At 38.0% G+C, this 23,775-nt stretch overlaps 1 protein-coding gene across 1 annotated transcript in view; it reads right to left on the minus strand.

Annotated features, from left to right (window-relative positions):
* The window catches only part of KMO (kynurenine 3-monooxygenase), a 53,022-nt gene that overhangs the window by 3,244 nt on the left and 26,003 nt on the right, over nt 1–23,775 (minus strand). Inside the window, 8 exon segments of the mRNA XM_041751275.1 lie at nt 7,490–7,572; nt 9,205–9,262; nt 10,872–11,019; nt 12,316–12,437; nt 13,237–13,308; nt 16,864–17,029; nt 18,629–18,716; nt 22,054–22,102. Coding sequence (XP_041607209.1) covers nt 7,490–7,572; nt 9,205–9,262; nt 10,872–11,019; nt 12,316–12,437; nt 13,237–13,308; nt 16,864–17,029; nt 18,629–18,716; nt 22,054–22,102 — 786 coding nt within the window.

The following is a 23,775-nucleotide window of genomic DNA, read 5'->3' on the forward strand; positions in this document are numbered from 1 at the left end:
TGTGTGTGGGGGGGGGGTTGGTACCTATTTTTATTAACATGTATGTGATGGGTCAGGAGCAAAGAAAAATTAAAGAACATTTGTCATTTCTGGGGAATATCACAGAGTAGGAGGATCCTAGGGTCACCTCATCCGATGGATACACCTAGATAACAATGACATCAGTGTAAAAAACCCAGAAAATGTCCTGAAACTGGCAGAACAAATTTTCCATAGCTGAATGTAGAGAGGAGGCTACATCAAAAAGGGTAGGAAGGGCAGAGACACAGTTAGGAGCCAAACTGGCCCACAGGACTATCCACAGGAGGTAGGGATACTGCTGGCATGGAGCGGGGTGAGCAGGACACTCCACACCAGGCACCTTAGGCATAGGGCATCCACACTGGGAGGACAAATCCCCATAACATTTGGCTTTGAAAATCAGAGGGGCTTAATTTGGATATTTCCTACAATCAGTGGGGCTTAACACCTGGAACTTCAAAACTCAGAGGGCTCTGCTGGAGGAGAGCTGGAGGGTGAGAAGAAACTGAGTCCCTACCCCTAAAGAGACAGCACAACAAAAGCCTTACTCTATACAATTTAGCATAGAAGCAACAGTTTGAAAAATGCCTGGGAAATGTGGGAAGATTTATTTACTAATCTCAGAGCATGAGCTAGAGGAACAAATATCTTTGGGAGACTTCACAAAACCCCAAAGAGCTGGTGCATGCCATTTGCACCCCTGCCCCCCAGCCTCAACACACAGAACCACTGCAGCACCAACAATCTCCATCTACCTTGCTAACAGCATACCTACTCCCACATTTTCCTGCAGACTTGCCCCCTCCAACACACCCTTGGCAGGACTCCATCCAAAGCAGTACCACAAGCTGGGCAGTGGCAAGCAGCCCCAACAGGGGCCGGCACCCCTGCAAAGTGACTCCTGCCCTAGGGAGAAAGAAATATAACCACATATACCTGTCCAGACATCTGGTCTGACTGCAGGCCCTACTCACCAACAAAAACTTTACAGGGGAAAACAGGGAGAGTGTGCACTTTGACAGCATCACAGCTCTGACCAACACCTCGTCTGAAGGTAATCCCAGTTTGGCTCACTAACTACATAGGCAAAAACTCTGTCCACAACAGGCAAAGACAACTTCTGCAGATGCTTGGATTGAAGGCAAATGTTGGTCAACATTTGGGCACAGGCGACTAACAGAGGAGACTCCCCTGAAGTGTCAGGAGCTGGTGAACAGGGGACACTGGACTACAGGGCACACCGTAGGACCTCCTCTTCAAAGGGGTGCTACTTTCTATGTTAGAGCAGAAGATGTAGCTGACTTTCCTAACACACAGAAATAGACACAGAGATTTAAAAAAACAGAGAGGAATGAGTCCCAAATGAAAGAACAAAAAAAATCAGAGCAAGAGACCTAAATGAAATGGAGATAAGAGGGGTGCCTGGGTGGCTCAGTAGGTTAGGTTGTCTGCCTTTGGCTCAGGTTATGATCCCAGGGTCTTGGGATCAAGCCCCACATTGGGTTCCATGCTCAGTGGGGAGTCTGCTTCTCCCTCTTCATTTGCCCCTCCCCCTCTGCTCATGCTCTGTCTCTGGTTTTCTCTCTCTCAAATAAATAAAAAATGTTAAAAAATAAATGGAGATAAGTAATGTGCCTGATAGAGAATTTAAAGTAATGGTCCTAAAGTTATCCTTTGGACTTGAGAAAAGAGTGGAGGACCTCAATAAGATCTTCAACAAAGAGATAGAGAACATACAAAAGAACCAATCAGAATGAAGAGCTCAGAAACTGACATTAAAAATATACTAGAGGGAATAAATAGTAGACTAGAGAATGCAGAGGAATGGATTAGTGACCTGGAAGACAGAGTAATGGACAGCAATCAAGGTGACTAGGAGAGAGAAAAAAAAATGAAAATAGACTAAGGGAACTCTGACACTATCAAGCATAATAATATTCAAATTATAGAGATCCCAGAAGGACAAGAGAGAGAAAATGGGGCAGAAATTTATTTAAATAATGGCTGAAAACTTCCTGAATCTGGGAAAGGAAATAGATACCAACAGAGAGCCTCCAACAAAATCAACCCAAGAAGGTCCACACCAAGACATGTAGTAATTAAGAAGGCAAAAACTAGTGACAGACTATTTTAAAAGCAGCAAGAAAAGAAATCAGGTACACAACAGGGAAACCTCATAAGTCTATGATTTAAGTTTTTAGCAGAAACTTTACAGACCAGAAGAGAGTGGCATGGTATATTCAAAGTGCTGAAAGAAAAAGCTTGCAGCCAAGAATACACTACCCAGCAAGGCTATTATCCAGAATATGAGGAGAGATAAAAAAAATTTCCCAAACAAAAGTTAAAGGTATTAATGACACTAAACCAGCCCTACAAGAAATGTTACAGGGGAGTCTGAGTGAAAAGGAAAGACCATAAATAAGAGTAAGAAAAGTAGGAAGAACAAAAGTAGTAAAAATAAGTATATCTATAGAAATCAGTCAAGGGATTCACAAAATAAAAGGATATAAGTATACCCATATAACCTAAAATGTAGGATGGAGGGAGAGGAGTAAAAAATTAGTGCTTTTATATTGGGCTCAAACTTAGGTGACCAACTTAATATAGACTGCTGCAAGCATTCTATACAATTTCACTTTCATTCTATACATTTCACTTAATATAGACTGCTATAAGCATTCTATACAATTTCGTTCTACAAATGAAAAACCCGTAATAGATTTCCAAAAATAAATGAATCCAAGTATACCACTAAAGAACCAGCAGACCATGAGAGAAGGGGGCAAGGTAAGGAAGGAACAGAGAAGAATTACAAATTAACCATAAATGAAGCAACAAACTGGTAATAAGTACTACCTGTCAATAATTACCATGAATGTTAATGGGCTAAATGCTACAATTAAAAGACACAGGGTGACAGAATGAATAAAAAAGTAATACCCATTTATATGCTGTCTACAAGAGATTCATTTCAGACCAAAAGACACATGTAATTTGAAAGTAAAGAGATGGGAAGAGATTTATCATGCAAATGGAACTGAAAAGAAAGCCAGGGTAGCAATACTTATATCAGATAAAATAGTCTTCAAAACAAAGACTGTAATAAGAGATGAGGACATTATATAAAGGGAATAATCCAACAAGAAGATAGAGCAATTGTAAATATTTATGCATGAACATTGGAGGACTCAAATACATAAAGAAGCTGATAACCAACATAAAAGAAGAAACCAATAGTAATACAATGATAGTAGGGGGCTTAACATCCAACTCATATCAGTGGATAGATCATCCAAACAAAATCAGCAAGGAAACAATGACTTTGAATGACACATTGGACCAGACGGATCAAACAATTCAGAACATTCCATCCAAACACACATGGAACATTCTGTAGAACAGATCACATATTAGGCCATAAAGTAAGTACCAATAAATTCAAAAAGATCAAAGTCATACCATACATCTATGCTGACCACAATGTCATAAAACTAGAAATCAATCACAAGAAAAAATCTAAAAAGAACACAAATACATGGAGGTTAAATAACATGCTACTAAATAATGAATGGGTCAGCCAAGAAATCAAAGAAGAAATCAAATACTTTATGGAGACAAATGAAAATGAAAGCACAATGGTCCAAAATCGGTGGGATGCAGCGAAACTGTTCCAACTGAGAGAAATTGATAGTAATATAGGCCTACTACCTCCAGAAGCAAGAAAAAAAAAATCTCAAGTAAGCAACCTAACCTTACATCTAAAAGAACTAGAAAAAGAACAAACAAAACCCCAAACCAGTGGAAGGAAGGAAATAATAAAGGTTAGAGCAAAAACAAATGAAATAAGAATTTTAAAAATTCTTGGGCGGCCTGGGATGGCTCAGCGGTTTAGCGCCGCCTTTGGCCCGGGGCTGATTCTGGAGACCTGGAATCGAGTCCCACGTCGGGATCCCTGCTTGGAGCCTGCTTCTCCCTCTGCCTGTGTCTCTGCCTCTCACTCTCTGTATGTCTCCAAATATATATCTGTATGTCTCTGTATGTCAAAATAGTATGATACTGACACAAAAATAAATAAATGAAATCTTTACAAAAAAAAAAAAAGAAAGAAAGAAAATAGTTTAAAAAAAGAATTTTAAAAATTCTTGATCAATGAAACCAGGAGTAAGTTCTATGAATAGATCAATTAAATTAATAAATCTTCAGTCAGGCTCATCAAAAGAGAGAGAGAAAGAAATAGATATAGAGAGGACTCAAACAAAATCAGGAATGAAAGGAAAAATAACAGCTGACACCACAGAAACAGAAAGTATGATAAAAAAATATTTTGAAAAAAAAAGAAAATATTTTCAAAAATTATATGTTAACAAACTGGACAACCTAGAAGAAATGGTAAATTCCTAGAGGCATAAAACATCACAAAACTGAATCAGGAAGAAGTAGAAAATTTTGAACAGGCTGATTATGAGCAATGAAATTGAGTCAGAAATAAAAAAAATCCTCCACAAACAAGTCCAGGACTAGATGGCTTACAAGTGAATTCTACCAAACATTTAAAGAGTTAATATATATTCTTAAAGTATTCCAAAAAATAAAAGAGGAAGGAATGCTTTCAAATTCATTTTATGAGTGCAGCATTACCCTAATACAAAGCCAGGTAAAGACACCACAAAAAAGACAGCTATGGGCCAATATTTCTGATTAATGTCGATGCTAAAATACTCAACATAATATTAGCAAACCAAATCTGACAATACTTTAAAAAAGTCATTCACAATTATCAAATGGGATTTATCCCTGGGATGCAAGTGTGATTTAATATTCACAAATCAATCAATGTGACACATCACATCAATAAGAGAAAAGATAAGTATCATATGTTCATTTCAATTGATGCAGAAAAAGCATTTGACAAAGTACAACATCCATTCATGATAAAAAACCCCTCAACAAAGTAGATCTAGAGGGACCATTCCCCAATATAATAAAAGCCATATATGAAAAACCCACAGCAAACATCATACTCTAGTGAAAAACTGAGAGGTTTCTCCCTAAGATCAGGGACAAGATAAAGATGTCCACTCTTACCACTTTTATTCAACATATCACTGGAAATCCAACTATAGCAATCGGAGAAGAAAAAGAAATAAAAGGCATGTGAATTGGTAAGAAAGAAGTAAAACTTTCACTGTTTGCAGATAACATTATACTATATATAGAAAATCCTAAAGACTCTACCAAAAAACTACTAGAACTGATATATGAGTTCAGTAAGGTTGCAGGATATAAGATTAATATACAGACATACTTTGCATTTCTATACATTAATCATGAACTAGCAAAAAAAAAGTAAGAAAACAATCCCATTTACAATTACACCAAAAATAATAAAATATTCAGGAATAAATTTAACCAAGCAGGTAAAAGATGTGTATTCTGGAAACTATAAAGCATTAATGAAAGAAATCGAAGATGACAAACAGAAAGACATTCCATGCTCACGGATTGGAAGAACAAATATTGTTAAAATGTCAATACTATAAGCAATCTACACATTTAATGCAATACCTATTAAAATACCAATAGCATTTTCCACAGAACTAGAAGAAACAATCTTAAAATTTGTGTGGAACCGCAAAAGAGCCCCCAATAGTCAAAGCAATCTTGAAAAAGAATAAAACTGGAGGTAGCACAATCTCAGACTTCAAGATATACTTCAAAGCTGTAGTAACCAAAATAGTATGATACTGACACAAAAATAGACATAGATCAATGGAAGAGAATAGAAAGCCCAGAAATAAACCCACAAGTATATGGTCAATTAACCTTTGGCAAAGGAGTCAAAAATATGCAATAAGAAAAAGTCTCTTCAACAAATGATGTTGGGAAAACTGGACAGCTACATGCAAAAGAATGAAACTGTACCACTTTTTTATACCATACACAAAAATAAACTCAAATGGATTAAAGATCTAAACGTGACACCAGGGACGCCTGGGTGGCTCAGTGGTTTAGCACCTGCCTTCAGCCCAGGGCGTGATTCTGGAGTCCTGGGACAGAGTTCCACATCAGGCTCCCTGAGTAGAGTCTGCTCCTTTCTCTGCCTATGTTTCTGCCTCTCTCTCTCTCTCTCTCTCTCTCTCTCTCTGTGTGTGTGTGTGTGTGTGTGTCTCATGAATAAATAAATAAAATATTAAAAAAAAATAAACATGAGACCTGAAACCATAAAAATCCTAGAACAGAGCACAGGCAGTGATTTCCCTGATATCAGCCTTAGCATCATTATTCTAGATATGTCTCCCAAGGCAAGAGAAACAAAAGCAAAAATAAACTATTGAAACTACATTAAAATAAAAAGCTCCTGAAAAGCAAAAGAAACAATCAACAAGACTAAAAAACAACCTACAAAATAGAAGAATATTTGCAAATGACATATTCAATAAAGGATTCATGTCCAAAATATAAATAATATATACACCTCAACACCAAAAAGCACCAAATAATCCAATTAAAAATGGAAAGAAGACATGAACAGACATTTCTTCAAAGAAGACATACAGATGGCCAACAGACATACAAGAAGATAGCCAACAGACACACAAAAAGGTGCTCAGCAACACTCATTATCAGAGAAGTACAAATCAGAGCCATAATGAGATATCACCTCACACCTGTCAGAATGGCTAAAATAAAAACACAAGAAAGAACAAGCATTGAGGAGGATACGGATAAAAAAGAATCATTGTGCACTGTTAGTGGGAATGCAAACTGGTGCAGCCACTGTGGAAGACAGTATGGAGGTTTGACAAAAAATTAAAAATTGAATTACCACATGAATCAGTAATTCCACTACCGGGTATTTACCCAAGAATATGAAAACACTAATTTGTAAAGATATATGCACCCATATGTTTACTGAGGACTTATTTACAAGAGTCAAACTATGGAAACAGCCCAACTGTCCATTGGTAGATGAATGGATAAAGAAGAGGTGGTATATATGATATATATATACTGGAATATTAGCCATGAAAAAGAAGAAAATCTTGCCATTTGCAACAAGATGGACCTAGAGTATACTATGCTAAGTAAAATAAGTCAGTCAGATAAAGACAAATACTGTATGATTTCACTCATGTGTAGAATTTGAGCAACAAACCAAGCAAAGAAAAAAAGGAGACAAACAAAAACAGACTCTTATTACAGAGAACAAACAAGTGGTTACCGGAGGGGAGGTGGGTGAGGGGGTAGTTGAAAGAGGTGATGGGGATTGAAGAGTATATTTCTCATGATGAGCATTGAGCAATGTATAGTATTGTTGAATCACTGTATTCTATACCTGAAACTAATATAACACTATGTATTAATTACACTGGAATTAACATTTTTAAAATTTTGTTTAAAAAGAAAAGACTATTTGTTAGACTATTAAGAATGATCTCATGGAATAGAGCTCAGCAACCTCACTCACCTCTATATAGTTGTACATGGATAGGTCTGAGATGGCATGGTCATCTGGAATTCTCAATCTTGAATATTCCGGAAGACACATACCTAGGAGCCAAGTGAAATAATACATCATTTCCAATACAATCTATGAAAATGTGCCAGGCTCTATACAGATCAAATTAAATGGTATATAATCTACCACTGTTCTAATCTTTTAAAACTTTGGGTAACCATGTAAAATGAACAATGATCTATGAATACTGAACAATAACACACAGGCATTTCCTATTGTGATTAAATAAAACTTATGATAAAGTTAATATAATATATACTTACTGGTTATCAAATCATTGTTTTCTTTATTTCACAAATGGAAAACAGCTCCTTAGAAATGACTGTCGGTGAGCCCCCCAGTCCTGCTTAGAACCTGCTCTTCTCCTTTCTGTCATTTGTTGCCACCCCATGCACATTTGTTTCACTGCACACAAGACACCTTATCAACCATCAGCTCCATCATTATTCTGTGATCTTCCAGAGGCAAGCCTCACGTTTTAATCATGTCCAAAATCTTAACCAGGTAAATGGTAAATACTGAATAAATACTTGATAAATAAACGACTAACATTATAATATAACCCTCATATGGCCAATCAACACTGGTTATTAAGGATGCTATTTAAAAGTCAGAGAACCTGGCTGCCAGTCCCTGCTTCAACACTTGTAGCTATATGACTTTGGGTGAGTTACTTTAAGTCTCTAAGCTTAAATTTGCTCAGTTGTAAAATAGGGACAAGAATAGTGCCTATTCCCCATGCTTTCCATGAAGACCAAATGCAAAAATAGGTTAAAAAATATAGCAAGTGGGACGCCTGGGTGGCTCAGCGGTTGAGCATCTGCCTTTGGCCCAGGGCGTGATCCAGGAGTCCTGAGATCGAGTCCCACATCGGGCTTCCTGCATGGAGCCTGCTTCTCCCTCTGCCTTTGTCTCTTCCTCCCTCTCTATCTGTGTCACTCATGAATAAATAAATAAAATCTTTAAAAAATATATAGCAAGATACCCAACACATATGAAATGTTCAGTAATGCTAGTTATGAGAATCATTGCCATAATCAGTTTTGTTATCTTTGTTCTGTAGTAGCCGAGACCAGTGTTGATAGTATGTTCTGATATTCTGATATATGAACCCTCCATTCCCTCCATCATCCCTATCATTTGCAGATTAATCCCACAGGGGCTGAGAAGGGAGAACAAATGCCTCTGGAGCAAAATGACTGGAAAAGGAAGCCAGAAAACCAGAACTTTTCCCTGGACCCTCTAGTCTCTGATCCAGACTTGAGTGTCCATGACTTCCTGTAACACCATCACAAACATTTACTGTGAACTTCACTTTGTGCCAGACTTTTTAAAAATAAGCTTTACTTAGCATAATACCCTCTAGTTCCATCCACATCTTTGCAAATGGTAAAATGGAGCATACCTTGGGCAAATATTGGTCTTGGGAACTCTTTTCTTTGTGGGGATCACTACACCTCCAGTTCAAACTTTAAAAGAAACTACATTTCCCTCTCTGAGTGCTCCTTGTCTGACATGGGTAACAATGGCATAGGCTGCTAACAGAAAACTTTATAATCCTGAATGTGAAATATGCATCATAGGCTTGTGATCATCCAGGGTCAGAATTAGGTCCCAGTTAATCAACAGGACTGGTCTATGCCCATTTGAAAAATTTTACTTACTAAAGTCATTATTGAATTTATCCATTAACTCATCAAATACCAAGCAATCTTCGAAGCCCTAAAATAAGAAAAAATGGGGAAAAATAAACTGTAAATAATTAAAGCTTTTGAGTAATTCTGAACAGACTTTCCATTGGTAAGTATAATTCATAGGATGTTTGCCTTCAACCAGCACACAACAGCTGCTTAGTCACATTTGGCATTAAATTATGATTACAAAAGACCATCAATTGTATACTTTATGGTTTGTTCTTGTCTAGTCATATTGATTATAATGACTTGGAATTTGATAAAAATTTTAAATTGCTCTTATAATTTTGATGGATTCCATTGCTTCTTTAAGAAGCAAGAATAATTATATTAGTCTACTATGGGTATTTGAATCATATTTAAACTATTCAATCTTTAAGGTTCACATTTAGAGCAATTAATGAAAGGATAGAACTCTTATATTAATTTAGTTCCTTTAAGCCAAGATTAAAGCAAGTTTTCAACATCAGGAAGTCCACAAAATTAACCCTAAAAATGTTCTTTGCTGAATGCAGTGGGGAAGAAGAAAATCAAAAGCTAGATTTCCTGCTTTCTAGGAATTCGAACTATAGTTTTAGAGGCAATATAAAAATATGTAAAAGTTAATATTTTCACATCAATTATAGAGATTACATCTAAAGCATATAAATATACTTGTCAGCTATATAAACTGTTAATGCTATAGGAAGTTAGAGATTCAAAATACCATATAGGCTGTGATAATAACACTTACAAATTATTTATTTAATTAATTCGTTTATTCCCAAAGAACTTCTATGCTATAGTCGCTATTGAAAACCCATTTTACAGACATAAAGTAGGGATAAGTTAAGTTAGTTGCATAAGAACATATTCTAATAAATTCTGGAGCCAGGATTTGAACTGGGCCTTATAACTGCCAGGTCCCTTATTCACTATGCTAAAATGGGTGTGTTCTTATGTTTTCATAAAACAAAGTGTTTACCACTACTTTCTGGAAAATATAAGTGATTAGGGTTATAGCCTATTTATACTTGGAATATATCTCCATCACCAAAATAATAGAATACTGTGATTATAAAGCTATTCATCAAACATACACAGAATAATTATATTTAGAATTCCTTGAAATTACTATTTCATATTTGAGCACTATTTCTTTTCAGAAATATTTTTGTCTAGCCAGAACAATTAAAACTTCCATGAAAGCAGTAATTTTCAATGTGAAATCTATTTCATTTTCTTATTCAACTCTGTCAGTTGCGTTTTCCTTTCCTTCGGAAAGAAAAAGTGGAGAAAAAAACAGTTTGGGCTCTTTTTCTTTTTTGAGCCTAACATTTATATATTTATGCATAATCTCTAGAAAAAAATTCAAATTAAGTCTTGAATTCTTGACAGTAAAATTCCCAAATTTCAAGCTATCAATACATTTTCTAACTGCACAGAAAACCATCTTGCTTTATGCTTTATGCTTTTTCCTACTTGAAATTACTGAATCAAGCAACCCAAGATTTGACCTTAGTTAGTGATCAATCTAACTGCTGGTAGGATTGTGGAATTGATTGTTTTCTAAGAGATGATGCGGGGATAGTTTTAGATATGACTGTTATTTAAGATTTTTTGGTTGAGGCAGACTTACTTGGGGAGAAAGGACTTACTGCATTCATTCCTTGCCCAAAAAAGGGCACTATGGCATGAGCTGCGTCCCCCATCAGCACACAATGTGATTTAAAGTGAAAAGAAGAGCACTTCACAGATATCATGGACTGGGCCGGCAACAGAAAGAAATCTCGTGTCAGGGCTTGCCTTCAGAGGGGAACAATTAGAATGCAACCATGTTAAATTGGGTGTTAAATCCTGCATAATTCTTTCAGCTGTACTGACTTCATTACCGTTGGATTTTACTGAGAGACACACAAAAATGCCAGAAAAAAAAAAAAAACAGGAAAAAAAGAAACTGAAGTCTCTTCTAGTTCCTGAAATTCCATTGTTCTAATTACCTATACTGTTTGCAACCATGTTAACCACAACCAACCAGGACAAATTTGACTGCATTTTGAGAACTTGGAATACATTTGTGTGTGTGTGATGAAATTTTATTATCATGCGTAAGGGTCATGCAATTTTCAACTATTCTGGTGTGTTTTAGGTTTTAATGGAAAAATCGAGATGTGCATCTGACTAAACCACCAAACCAAAATTAAAATGAACACAAATTTATATATATTTGGAAGCGGACAATTGATATTCAGCTCATGCTCGCCAGGCATCTACAGAAGTTTTTGGCAGCTGTAAGTAAAGAAACAGTATATAACCTCAAGAATTTTAAGTCTGGTTGGAGAGGCAAGAAATAACCATGAACCATAAGGGGTACATTGTGGTGTGCAGAGATTTCTCGTCAACATCAGAGAAGGAGAGATCAGGGCACACTGAATTTGCAGGTAAAAATGAAAATCAATAATTTTAAAGAGACTTGCTGTGAGCAGAGGCACTTAGTGAGATCAAATGATAAGCCCCTGGGGAAGGTGGGGTTGACAGGAGCCAGAGGGGCCAGAGGGGCTGCAGTTCATAAACCAGACAGCTAACAAGCCAGGGCGGCTCTGTAAGTGCCAGACCCTGTGCTGAATGAATTATAAGTATGAACTGCAGTCCTCATCAACTTTTGGGAGCAGATATTGCCATCTACTGTTATGTTACAGTGAGGAGGGCCTTGAGAACTAGGAAAGTGAACCCAGCTAGTCAGTGAGGAGCCAGACGTGGCATCTGCTGGGCCTTGGAACTGTGTGTCCACCAGCATCAGGAAGCACAGCCCTGCTCTGCAGCTCACCAACGTCCAGTGGCCTGAGTAAGCCTACTCAGGAGGCAGAAGGGTGGGAGGACACAGGTGACTTATTTTTCCTGGAGAAACTGACCATGGCATGGGGTTTTCAGAATCCCTGCTCACAACACAACATCTGCTTAGACTTTTGCTCTAATGCTGGCTTCCTGTCCAGGATCAGTTACATTTAATCAAAACTAAAGTAAGGTGCATGATCTTTATTTGAATTTTGAATGACTCAAACCAGTAAAGCAAAAGGCACACTTGCACATCTTGAAACTTACTCTCCAATTAGAGGGATGGAATCTGGAAAGTACTTCTTGAAGAAATTCAGCACATCACTGCTGGTTAGAAGTTTTTCAAAGTCTTCAAAGGGCATGAACAAAGTACACGTGAAAGATTTGTTCTGCGAGAAGAGGAGGAAGAGTGTGAGAGAATCTAGTCTCAGGTTCCAGCTGTAGCTGAGGGGCACCTGGCACCAATGTACAGACCATCAGGAAAGACACACTGGCTTTCTCCTCTCACTTCTAAGGAAAAACCCCACCAAGCCCCAGAAGCTGCCCAGATTCCTGCTTACTAGAGTTCTACCAAGCAAACATTTCATCAAGCAAACACTATACTCTTTGGATTACTAACTGGCTGGTTGGATTGAACTTCTCCTTGCTTTTTCTGTCTCTTGTTCCTTTTCAGAAAACACTAAGAGGCATTGGATCCTAGCATTGCTACCAAGGGACAGAAGAAGATCAACTAGAGAAATACATAGTTAGATTTATAGAACAAAAGAAGTTTCTAGAGTCTAATGGAAGAACAGCCAAGCCTCTTTTTTGACAATCTATATTCCACTGTCCCAGACACCTCAAAGACTAGAAGGACTTCCTTGTGTAGAGCCGGAATCTCTCTGGCTTTATTTGAAGGCCATTTCTTCCTACTCTGTTTTGGGGGAGATGACAGGCACTACCACATACAACGTACCATTTATCATTTATATATGTTCAACCTCCTTTCCACTATAAATAATCAGGATTCTTCCAGGCTTTTCCTTAGGAATCCCATAGTTTCAATGATATAATCAGTAAATAAACTAAACAATGAGGTTAGGTACACATATGCTAAGTATTAAGGTAATTGGGCATACATACAAAATACAAAAGTAATGAAAAACTTTAATTATAGATGCAAAACTACATTTATAAATTTTAGATTACCGTGTTAGGCAGCGCAATCATCATAAAGGTATTTCTAGGCCAAATATGCAGATAATTAGGTTCCATGGCATACTGTAGGGGGAAAAAGTATATTTGTGTTGGATTGGTACATTAATGCAGCCTATCTATAAAGCTGACTCTGCTGGTATTGTAATTGTTTCCATAGCAATTCAAATAGCATCATGCACATGGTGATATGCGCACCTACTGTTATTTTTTTTTTAAGATTTTATTTATTTATTCATGAGAGACAGAGAGAGAGAGAGAGGCAGAGACACAGGCAGAGGGAGAAGCAGCCTCCCTGCAGGGAGCCTGACATGGGACTCCATCCCTGGTCTCCAGGATCACGCCCTGGGCTGAAGGTGGCGCTAAATCGCTGAGCCTCCCAGGCTGTCCACACTTACTGTTATTTAAAGTAGGTGCTTTCTGTCCTGTCTTTAGAAACTCCTATTACTTAGGTGGGTTCGAAATACCAGATAAAATTCAAGATTTGAACAAGCTATGAAGTGTTCTCTCTCTCTCTCTCTCCTTCTCTCTTTATGTCCATGCACGTAATCAGACACCCCTCACATACATACATATATACATACATGTATATACATACACACTATATACATACACATATAAACTATATATATGTATATATGTGTGTGTGTGTGATATTTTTAAACTTTATTTTTCACATTACTTGGGGACTTATTTGTATGAATAGAAAGGTCCTAAAGTTTAAATTTCATGGGCAAATATAATTTTACAAACAAGCATCTTATCACTTGCTTCCTACAACATAAATAATAGAAAGAAGTCTACTCTTTTTAGTGACCTCATGACAACCCAATAGCAGCCTGAGTGAGTATTGATTGCTTGGGCAGATCAACTAAAGCCAAAGACCCAACTGATCCTAATCCTGGAGATTCCCAGGGGTATCATGCACATATAATCAGTTTTTAACCATTTCAAGTATGCATTACTTTTTACAAAGATTCTGGAGCACCTACAATGTGCGTTTGTTACATGGTAAGAAGAACACAGAAAGCACAGCATAGGCTTCTAGCCAGCATTTTCACATTCTGTTGGAGTTCTCTGTGTCTTCCTTCCTGCCTTTTGTTCTCAGAGCCTCAAAGAAAGCTCAGTGTGCAGACACAGGAATGAGTCAGTGCATAACTCTCTGGCCTCAAAAAGGTTACAGTGCAGTTGAATAGGCAGACGTTGAAGTAGAAGTATAGGAAATAAAAGTTGGGCAGGTAAGAAATTTGTGGGGCTGGAGTGGTCAGGACTACAAAGGGATTCATAGATTAGATAAGAAGTGAAGGACTTCTGGGTGAGGGTGAACTTGCCAAGCAAAGCAGAGGCAGTGTTTTAGGTAAGGAGTTTAGAAAGTGTGAGCAAGGAGACCAGCCTTGATGAGGCAAGTGGTCCTTGCTTTTCCCTCTTGCTATCTTTGGACCACTTCTATGACCTTTTAGAACTCTAAAAGATAAGAGTGAAGCTGAAACTGATTTAGTTTCAGTTTTATTGAATTAGTGAAGGTTCAAACGGCTGATAAAAAGTTTGGGAGACAATACATACCCCACCTCCTATCCTCACCGTTGACATAAATAGTGGTATATATGTTGTTTTGATGTAGCAGCTATGATGCCAAGAATGTTTTGGTGTTCATTCATATTTCACGACTCTAGAAAATAATCCCTTAAAATTTCAGCTTATTACCAGGTCATGCTCTTTTTTTTTTTTTAATTTTTTTTTTTTAAATTTTTTTTTTTTTAAAATCTTTATTTATTTATGATAGGCACACAGTGAGAGAGAGAGAGGCAGAGACACAGGCAGAGGGAGAAGCAGGCTCCATGCACCGGGAGCCTGATGTGGGATTCGATCCCGGGTCTCCAGGATCGCGCCCTGGGCCAAAGGCAGGCGCTAAACCACTGCGCCACCCAGGGATCCCACAAGGTCATGCTCTTAATAGATATCTTTATTCAAGAGCAGTCCCAAGGTCAGGCTCCAATAATCCCCATTGGGCCTTTACCTCAAGTCTCTCCAAATGTGAAATGTGAACAAAATAGGTGCTTGCTATGCAAAAGCAGGTTTGAGATGAGCTTCCCATCTAATCCTTGAAAGCAATCCCCCAATATTCAACCATGGTCTCCCTCAACCAATCTTTCTCCCCCACTCCAACCCCCGGAGATGGAATGAAGAATCCATTGTATTAAAGAAGGGGGAGGCAGAAAGACAGAGACAGAAGGAAGGAAGGAAGGAAGGAAGGAAGGAAGGAAGGAAGGAAGGAAGGAAGGAAGGAAGAAGGAAGGAGAGAGAGAGGGAGGGAAGGGAGTTTTCCTAGGATTATTTTGCGGCCATGTTAAAATACTCCTAGGTCTGGATCCCACTGGTAGTCAAAACAGTGTTTCTTTAAGGGTAGATAGTTTTTGTAAACCACTAATCATCTGTATTAAGTATGAACACCTAGAACAAATATATGACTATCTTAGATCTACATTAGGAGGCATGATTGCACTCACGTCTGGGGCAATTTTTCAACAGAATCCTATTATCCCACAACCCAGAATGATCAGATCCTGGGCAATGAGAACAAGGCTCACCTGAAAACATAAAATTAGTACTTCAGAATTACCAAATAATTTTGTGACCAGGAGGAAGAAATAGACAATGATTTAATGTTAAAATATGGATTTGACTGGTTGATACAGTTTGGTATATACCTGTTATGTAACAAGTGTTAATTAGCTATTTTATAGATGTCTGAATTTCAAATAGGAAAGATTGCATCTTACCTTAAAAATAGACGTTTTATATGCAAATCAAATTTTAACTAACACTATTTATCTTTGCCTATAAGCCAAGATCCTTATTGCTTCCTTTTTTTAAAAAAAAAGATTATTTATTTATTTATTCACGAGAGACACACAGAGAGAGGCAGAGACATAGGCAGAGGAAGAAACAGGCTCCACGCAGGTAGTCCAATGCAGGATCTGATCCTGGGACTCTGGGATCATGCCCTGAACCAAAGGCAGACACCTAATGGTGGAGCCACCCAGGCGTCCCTTCTTATTGCTTCTGTTGGTATTTTAATTTCCCTTAGTAAGTTCCTATATTTATTTGCTTCTGACAACATAAAACATACCTATGATGTTTGCCTCCGACCACAGAGGGTTGAACTTGAGAATCAGGAAATGAGAAAAATGCAATGGACATCTCTTTGCAACAGCTTGCTTTTTACTTTATTTAATAACTGTTATTTGATATAATCATTAGTATAAGAGCTCTGGATTATTACACAGAAGGATTCCCGACCCATTTTTTTCTCCCAGGAAAAAAATAGAAAAAATTACATGACTATTCAGACTAATTCCCTGTGCATTTCGAGTAGGGTAGCTGTGATGCCTCTTCTTCCCTGCCCACTGAAAAAAAAACGTATCTTGATGGCAAAGGAGAGAAGTGATATTATTAAAGGGATATTTCCACACCCAACTTATTATGTCTTACAAAGGACTATGACAGATCTCAGAATTCATCCAGACATGTTGCCAAGAATGAGTGCACTAGAATATACGTCTTCACTAGTCCAAGGGGTGGGAGGACTGTGGGAGGAGCCAAAGAAAGGAAAGGACTTACATCCCCATTCTTGGGTGGAATCGTGAGCTCCATGTACCCATGAGGAATATACTGCTGACTGTAATCAAAACGAGGTTTCTTCATGAGGTAAGTTCTGACAGTGGAATAGGCTCCATCACATCCTACAATGAGGTCATAAGTGATATCTACAGGAACTTCGTCAGATCTGAAAAATAAAATGTACTATAAAAAAACAGTCTCATGGTAAAAATGATGATGGATATAAAAAGTAGCCACTCAGAGGGCCACTCCTTACTTGTACATATCTGACTTTGAACTTGAAGTCAATAGCTATAGAATAAAGATGACAGCCGTCATCCTCATGACAGTATTGCTCACAAGAATAAGAATAACACCACCGTACTGATTAATAAGGACATGCCAGGCTACGGAAGTGTGACTAAAGCTTGAGCTCTCTGCACAAAGGGAGGGAGTCTCAAGAAGAAAGCTGAGTGAGGGAAGGGATGGATCATAGCAGGGAAGTTCTCAGGACTTGCCAGGAGCAATATGCTTAGCTTGAGTGGAGAGCATCAGAAGATAAACTCAGGAAAGGAATACAGTGTGGGGATGGAAAGGAGGAAGGAGAAAAAGAGAATTTTAAATGTTAAGACAAAAGGTTTAAACACATTCTTCTGACAAAAGAGAGAAAATAACATTTTCCTTTGAGGGGATGATGTATGAAGAGTAGTAATTTAGGAACTGGCACTGGAAATATTGAACTGGAGGCAGAGTGAAGGAGGGAGGGGACAAGGAGAGGAAAAGGTGACCACAGCAGTCTGCATGTGTAGGTGTGAGAGCCCAGAAACGCAAGGCTCAGGAGAAAGACATAGGCTCTGAAGCCATCAGCTAGTAAGAAAGACTGGGCAGGGGTCATAGATTTGATGGGGGGAAACAGAGAAGAGGGCACACCAAGAATGATTCTAATTATTTGGGTTAGCACTAGGGAAGTCAAGAGTGGACGTGTTTGGAGAGAAATAGATGGTGAAGTTTTAATATGTGTTTGAGATCATGGCAAGAGATACCTATGACGATGTCGAACAGGAAAATAGCATGGAGTAGGATCGAATGAGGATTGAGAGTGAAGAGACTGAAGATAGAGACACGGCCTCGAGAAGTTCATTTTAGCAAAGTGAATTTATAAGTGGTTGCTGAACGGACTGGGAATCCATGACACATCCCAAGAATGGGACACGGGGCTAGTAACTTTAGAAGAAACAGAGGCAGCCACGGAGAGTCAGTAGACAAATAGCTTCCAGAGAGAGGAGAGGAAACGCAGGGCAGTGGAGGTCATCTGTGTCAAGGGCAGAGAGCCTTTGAAGAGGGCGGTCACCAGTGTGGAGCATGGTAGGACCCTGAGCCAGCCTGAGTATCAAGAAGAATCACTGATGTTGGTATTGAAAAGGCATCCAAGGCTGTTTTTTTTTTTTTTAAAGATTTATTTTTATTTATTTATGATAGACAGAGAGAGAGAGAGAGAGAGAGAGAGAGAGAGAGGGACACAGGCAGAGGGAGAAGCAGGCTCCATGCCGGGAGCCCAACGTGGGACTCAATCCTGGGACTCCAGGATCGTGCCCTGGGCCAAAGGCAGGCCCGAAACCGTTGAGCCACCCAGGGATCCCCCAAGGCTGGTTTTTTATCTGCAATTCTTTGAGTCCCTTTTAGTAATCATTTAATGCTTTCAAATAAGCCAGAGAACAAAGTTTACAAATGCAGTTCCGCACCCCAACCCTTCACCTCTGCTGTCAACAGGCTGACTGGTAATTACCCAACCACTGTGATGACTCCTTCCTCAGGATTACATTTCAGCAGCCTGTGGCCAAAGTGCACCTTCACATTGGGATATTTCTCAACAGCTGAGGAGACAAAGAACAGCAAATAGAAATGGAATTCCAATTCTTGTTTCACTTATTCAAATTGAAATAGTAATCATTTTCTGAGAACAGTATGTTAGAGACATTTATTCTTAAGAATGTAAAAATGAATTAGTTAAAATGGTAATTTGACCACTATTTGGCAAATGTTCCAGGACAATTTGGTAGTAAAAGTGACAAATACAAATCAACTATCCTCATCCAAAAAAAAATCCAATTAATTCCATTATGCAAACTCTTACGTTGCTGTGATGATTGTCACCCTGGAAGAGAAGCAGGCATCACATATTTTTAAAGTTGCCTCTAATTTAAGACTTTATGCTTAGAAATACTTAGCCAAACTCCCTTTTACATGCTATGCCTCATTCTTTATCTCTTTTTAGTAAGTCTCTAGACTTCTGAGTCACATCACAAATATAGATTTTTTTATACTAATTATTTTTGTAATCAAACACCAGAACACTTAGGGGACAAAGAAATGAGTAAGAAGATTTAAAACTTCTCCATAAACAGAATCAAATTATTTTAGTGCTTTTTTATATTGCCTACTGGCAATCTATAGAAGGTAGTGAATTCATCATATTCTTTTAACAGTAAAAAATTATTTTTGTCCCCATTAATTCTCATGGATAGGATGCCTATAATTACAGGCTATTTATTGTTCTTAAGGCTACAAATCAGATTTATTTATGTGTAAGAAATCTTTTGGAAAATAACTTTGGAGAAATCAGCGTTTATGTGAACCACTAAGGATATCTTTTATAAACACAAAATGTGTTTGTGGAATCAATCTTTTAAAAAATTAAATTAAATTCATTTTTAATTTAAATGTATACTAATATATCCCAAAGAATTTTCCACAAACACCAGTCCTGGAATATGCCCCCTAACAAAAACCAGTTTGTAGTCAAAGCCATTTGTAAAATCCTGACACTTGGAACTTTCTGACTGTGCAGTCCTGGTCCTCAGCCATATGTGGCTAGTCTGAATGGAGATGTGTTGTGCACATTGGGTTTTGGTAACTCAGTACAAAAAAAAAAAATTCTCACGAATAACCATCTTCTATTGATTACACATTGAAATGATAATATTTTGGATATATTAGGTTCGAATATATTGTTAAGCTCAACTGTTTCTTTTCTGTTTTTAAAATGTGGTTAATATAAAATTTTAAATTACACACGTAGCTGGCATCTGTGGCCATGTATTAGACAGAGCTGCTCTAGAAATTCACCACACAGGCCAACAGCTATAAAGAGCCTGGGAAATACTGTAAGAAAACTTTAAAAACTTATTTCGTGCAGCATTTATCAAATTTACTTGCCCACATGTCCTTTTCCTGCTTGCTTTACTTAACAATTATTAACATCACCTCAAGTAGTGAACCATGAAACAATCCTACAGGAAGTACAGGGCAATGATTTTATCCCCATGTCTTTGGTGGGGGGAGGTGTTGTTCAGCCAGGAGCAAGAAGAGCGGGCAGTTCACACATTTGTGTAAAGGAATGACAGCTGTGTGAAAGAATTCATATGCCAGACAGCGTTTAAGAGTGAAGAGAGTCCACGTCCACTCTATTCACATATTAATGGCATTTATAAAGTTGCACACCATGCAGCACATTTCTAAGGAAAAATAGGTCCAGGAGCTTCTGGTCTGTCCACCAAGATCAGCTCTTTCCAGATTGTAGTTCCTACTGTTAGCGGATGTTTCATGTGTAATATTGGAGGTACAGACTCTATGGGATAAGTGCATGGACTTTGGAGTAAGAGCTCAAGCTCCAGCCCAGAATCTAGCACTTATTAACAGTGTGGGGTGCTACTCCGGGGAGCTCTGGAAGCCTCCTTCACCGTCTTTAAAACTGAGGGAAAAGGAGTTCTCAGCTCCAGGAGCTTTTGAGATGGTTATATACATTGATGCATGTATAACACTTAATATACTTCCTGGTGAATATTTGCTCTCATTTTTATCTTAATAGATTCAGAGGATGCTCTAAAGAAATCGTCTTAGGTCTGCTATATACTACTTTTAAAAAAGCTGTTTGGGGACTTCTTGAGATCAATGAGTATATCCAGCAACCTATACCCCCTCCCAACATCTACCCATCCAAAGTATAGTCTTGCGAATATAAGTAAAGAAGTAGAATTAAGAAAAATACTAAGCCATATTTCTGAAGTCCCTGCTGAATCAGCAGGAGCGAGCTTCACAGGCTCCTCCTGCCAGTTCAGTTAAATTCAATTCAACAGACACACTGCAAACTCATGCTGGGTAGGGGCTGTGGAGAAACACAAATAAACCATGTCGAAGCTCTGCTCTCTACAACTCAGAGGCTGCTGGATTGCACAGAGGAATTGATTTAAAAGTCAGTAGAGTGGGTGGCTCAGCAGTTTAGCGTCTGCCTTCGGCCCAGGGCCTAATCCTGGAGACCCGGGATCGAGTCCCACGTTGGGCTTCCTGCATGGAGCCTGCTTCTCTCTCTGCCTGTGTCTCTGCCTCTCTCTCTCTCTCTCTCTCTCTCTCTCTGCGTGTGTGTGTGTGTGTGTGTCTCATGAATAAATAAAATCTTTAAAAAAAATAAAAGCAGAATTACTCAAGTGTCTTGCCCTATGGGGAATGGACCTGATTAGCACAAATGCTGATGAGAAGAAAAAGTGTTATAACCAAGGGCTACAGGGCAGGTACTTTGAGCTGATTATCCTAGCTACAGATTTAATTTGCAATCCAGTGGCTTTTCCATTAGATCTGTAACACATTGGGTCTGTAACACATTGAAGTCTTCAGGGCATATTTCACAACTTCCTCTTTTTCAACCTCTTATACCCTCTACCTATTGGGTCTCCTACAAATACCCTGAGCTTCCACCCTCCCCTCCGACCCCCATGCTCTAGCTTTAGTCCAGGGCTTGGTTCACATGCAAGGGATTATTACAAATACTCTAAGGACCACATCCCTCCAACGTCTGCTTTTCATCTTTCTGTAGTGTGGAGCTAACTGTGTCACTTTGCAAGGTGTTCGAGAGTGTCTTATCCTCTAGTCCATGAGTTCTTTAGGGAGTGAGCACTCATTCATCCCAATGCTGAGAAGACAATGGGAATTTAATGTGTATTGAACAAATGATTTTTATTTAGATCAGTGATAATATGCAAAAGAGACACTGGAGCATGTATCACTATAACTTTTCAAGGACTTTGTATTGTACATAGACTTGCACTAATAATAACCCATGAATGATGAAAAGCAATAGTAAGCAGATCCCAGTAAATCATGTGACAAGGTTGGACTTTACTGAAATGACATTTGCTGGATAAGCTTTGGACTTACCAGTCAGCAGGTCCTTGTTAAGATTTTCTCTGCTTATAGAAAGAATATACTGCAAGAAAAATATAATAGATACTGTTTGCTTCTGGGCAATGGACAAACATACCTCACATTATTCACTCAGCAACAGGAAATAACTAGCAGGGGGTTGCAAGCTTAGTTTTGTAATCATCTAGCTAAGTAGCTTTTTAAAAAACAAAACAAAACACTATAACCAAATACACATAATAAAATGTTCAATATTAAACTTAGGTTTTTTTCAAGGTTTGATGCCACAAAAACCAAATCTTTGTCTTACAGCAAAAATGTTATTTAAAAAAAATGTTATTTTAGCTAAGATAGTTTTGTTTTAACAACATCTCATACTTTCATGTTAGGTCTCCAAATGAGCTGTTAATGACAGTATCAGTAGAATAAATGTGCAATTTCCTAAAGAGAATACTTTGAAGGTATTCATTTCAATGTGAAAGCACTGTGTGTGGGGTTAATGGCGGTGGTGGTGAGGAAAGTATTAATAGAAGTGTAGGGACAGTCCTCACTGGGACACATGTTCTTTTTTCTTTTTTTCTTTTTTCTTTTTTTTTATAGGACAATTCAGCAGGCTGACTGTTCCATGAGGCACAGTGGGCCCAATGCCTAGGGGGTCACATACTTTTTAGGGCCCATGAAAAGTTTCTACTTTTAGTTGATACTAAAATTAGAAGAAAAAAATAGATTCAGAGGATGCTGAGATTCATTATATTCGTATATATATATTTATATATAACAAATATATGAGAATGAATCTAGCCGGATTATTTAATCTTTATACCAATGCACTTATAGAGTCTAATTTCTAGTATTTATTGTTTCAGAGAGAGGGACCCACAAAGGTAAAAGTGCCTTTTCAGAGCCCCAGAAAGTCATAATGCAGCCTGCCATTCAAGGATATGAGTGTATTCCTTAAAAATTTAAGCATACATTTCCCAAACTTAGAAGCATCTCATCATTTAATGCAAATATGGTAATTTATAAATCTTCACCTCACCCAAAAGTAGACATTTATTATTAACAGCCAAATCTATAGTTGGTATAAAAATAACTTGGTCATGCTACAAAGACAATGACTGAGAAGAAGCTTCCTGTGTCTTTGCTATAAATTAAAATTAATAGGACTTCTTCATTCTCTGCGTCTTTGTTCTCTTTTCCAGTCTTCTGTGTCATTAATCTCCTCGTTTCGATGGAAACCACACTTGTTATTCAAAGTATGTTAGGAAACATTTAAACTAGGAAGGCTCATTTATGTGGGGAAAATATTCTGTCCATATCGGTTGCCAGGCTGGGTTGACACTTGCATCATTGGAAACCGATAACGCACACTGGTCCCGTGGAGGGAGTCCCTGTCCATTCTACCCAGAGTCCGTGGGCAGCATTGTGTCATAAGCAAAAGTTAGAGCCTCCCCCACCAAGTCTCACTTCTCCAATGCCTATTCTAAAAGGTTGATGTTATGAAGAAAAAATATGAATGAGAATAAACAAATCTTCACAATACATATAAATCAAACCATCATGCTGTTCACCTTGAACTTACAATATGATGTATGCCAATTATTTCTCAGTAAAACTGGGGGGAAAGCCCTCATGTCTGGTGAAGGCTACAAAGAAATAATTCTCATATTCTAGCTCCAGATTTCTTATGTGGATAGCTTTATCAAACTTATTTAATTTATCATAACAAAATAGAAA

The sequence above is a fragment of the Vulpes lagopus genome, chromosome 1 (assembly GCF_018345385.1).
Source record: "Vulpes lagopus strain Blue_001 chromosome 1, ASM1834538v1, whole genome shotgun sequence".
NCBI classification, from domain to species: domain Eukaryota; kingdom Metazoa; phylum Chordata; class Mammalia; order Carnivora; family Canidae; genus Vulpes; species Vulpes lagopus.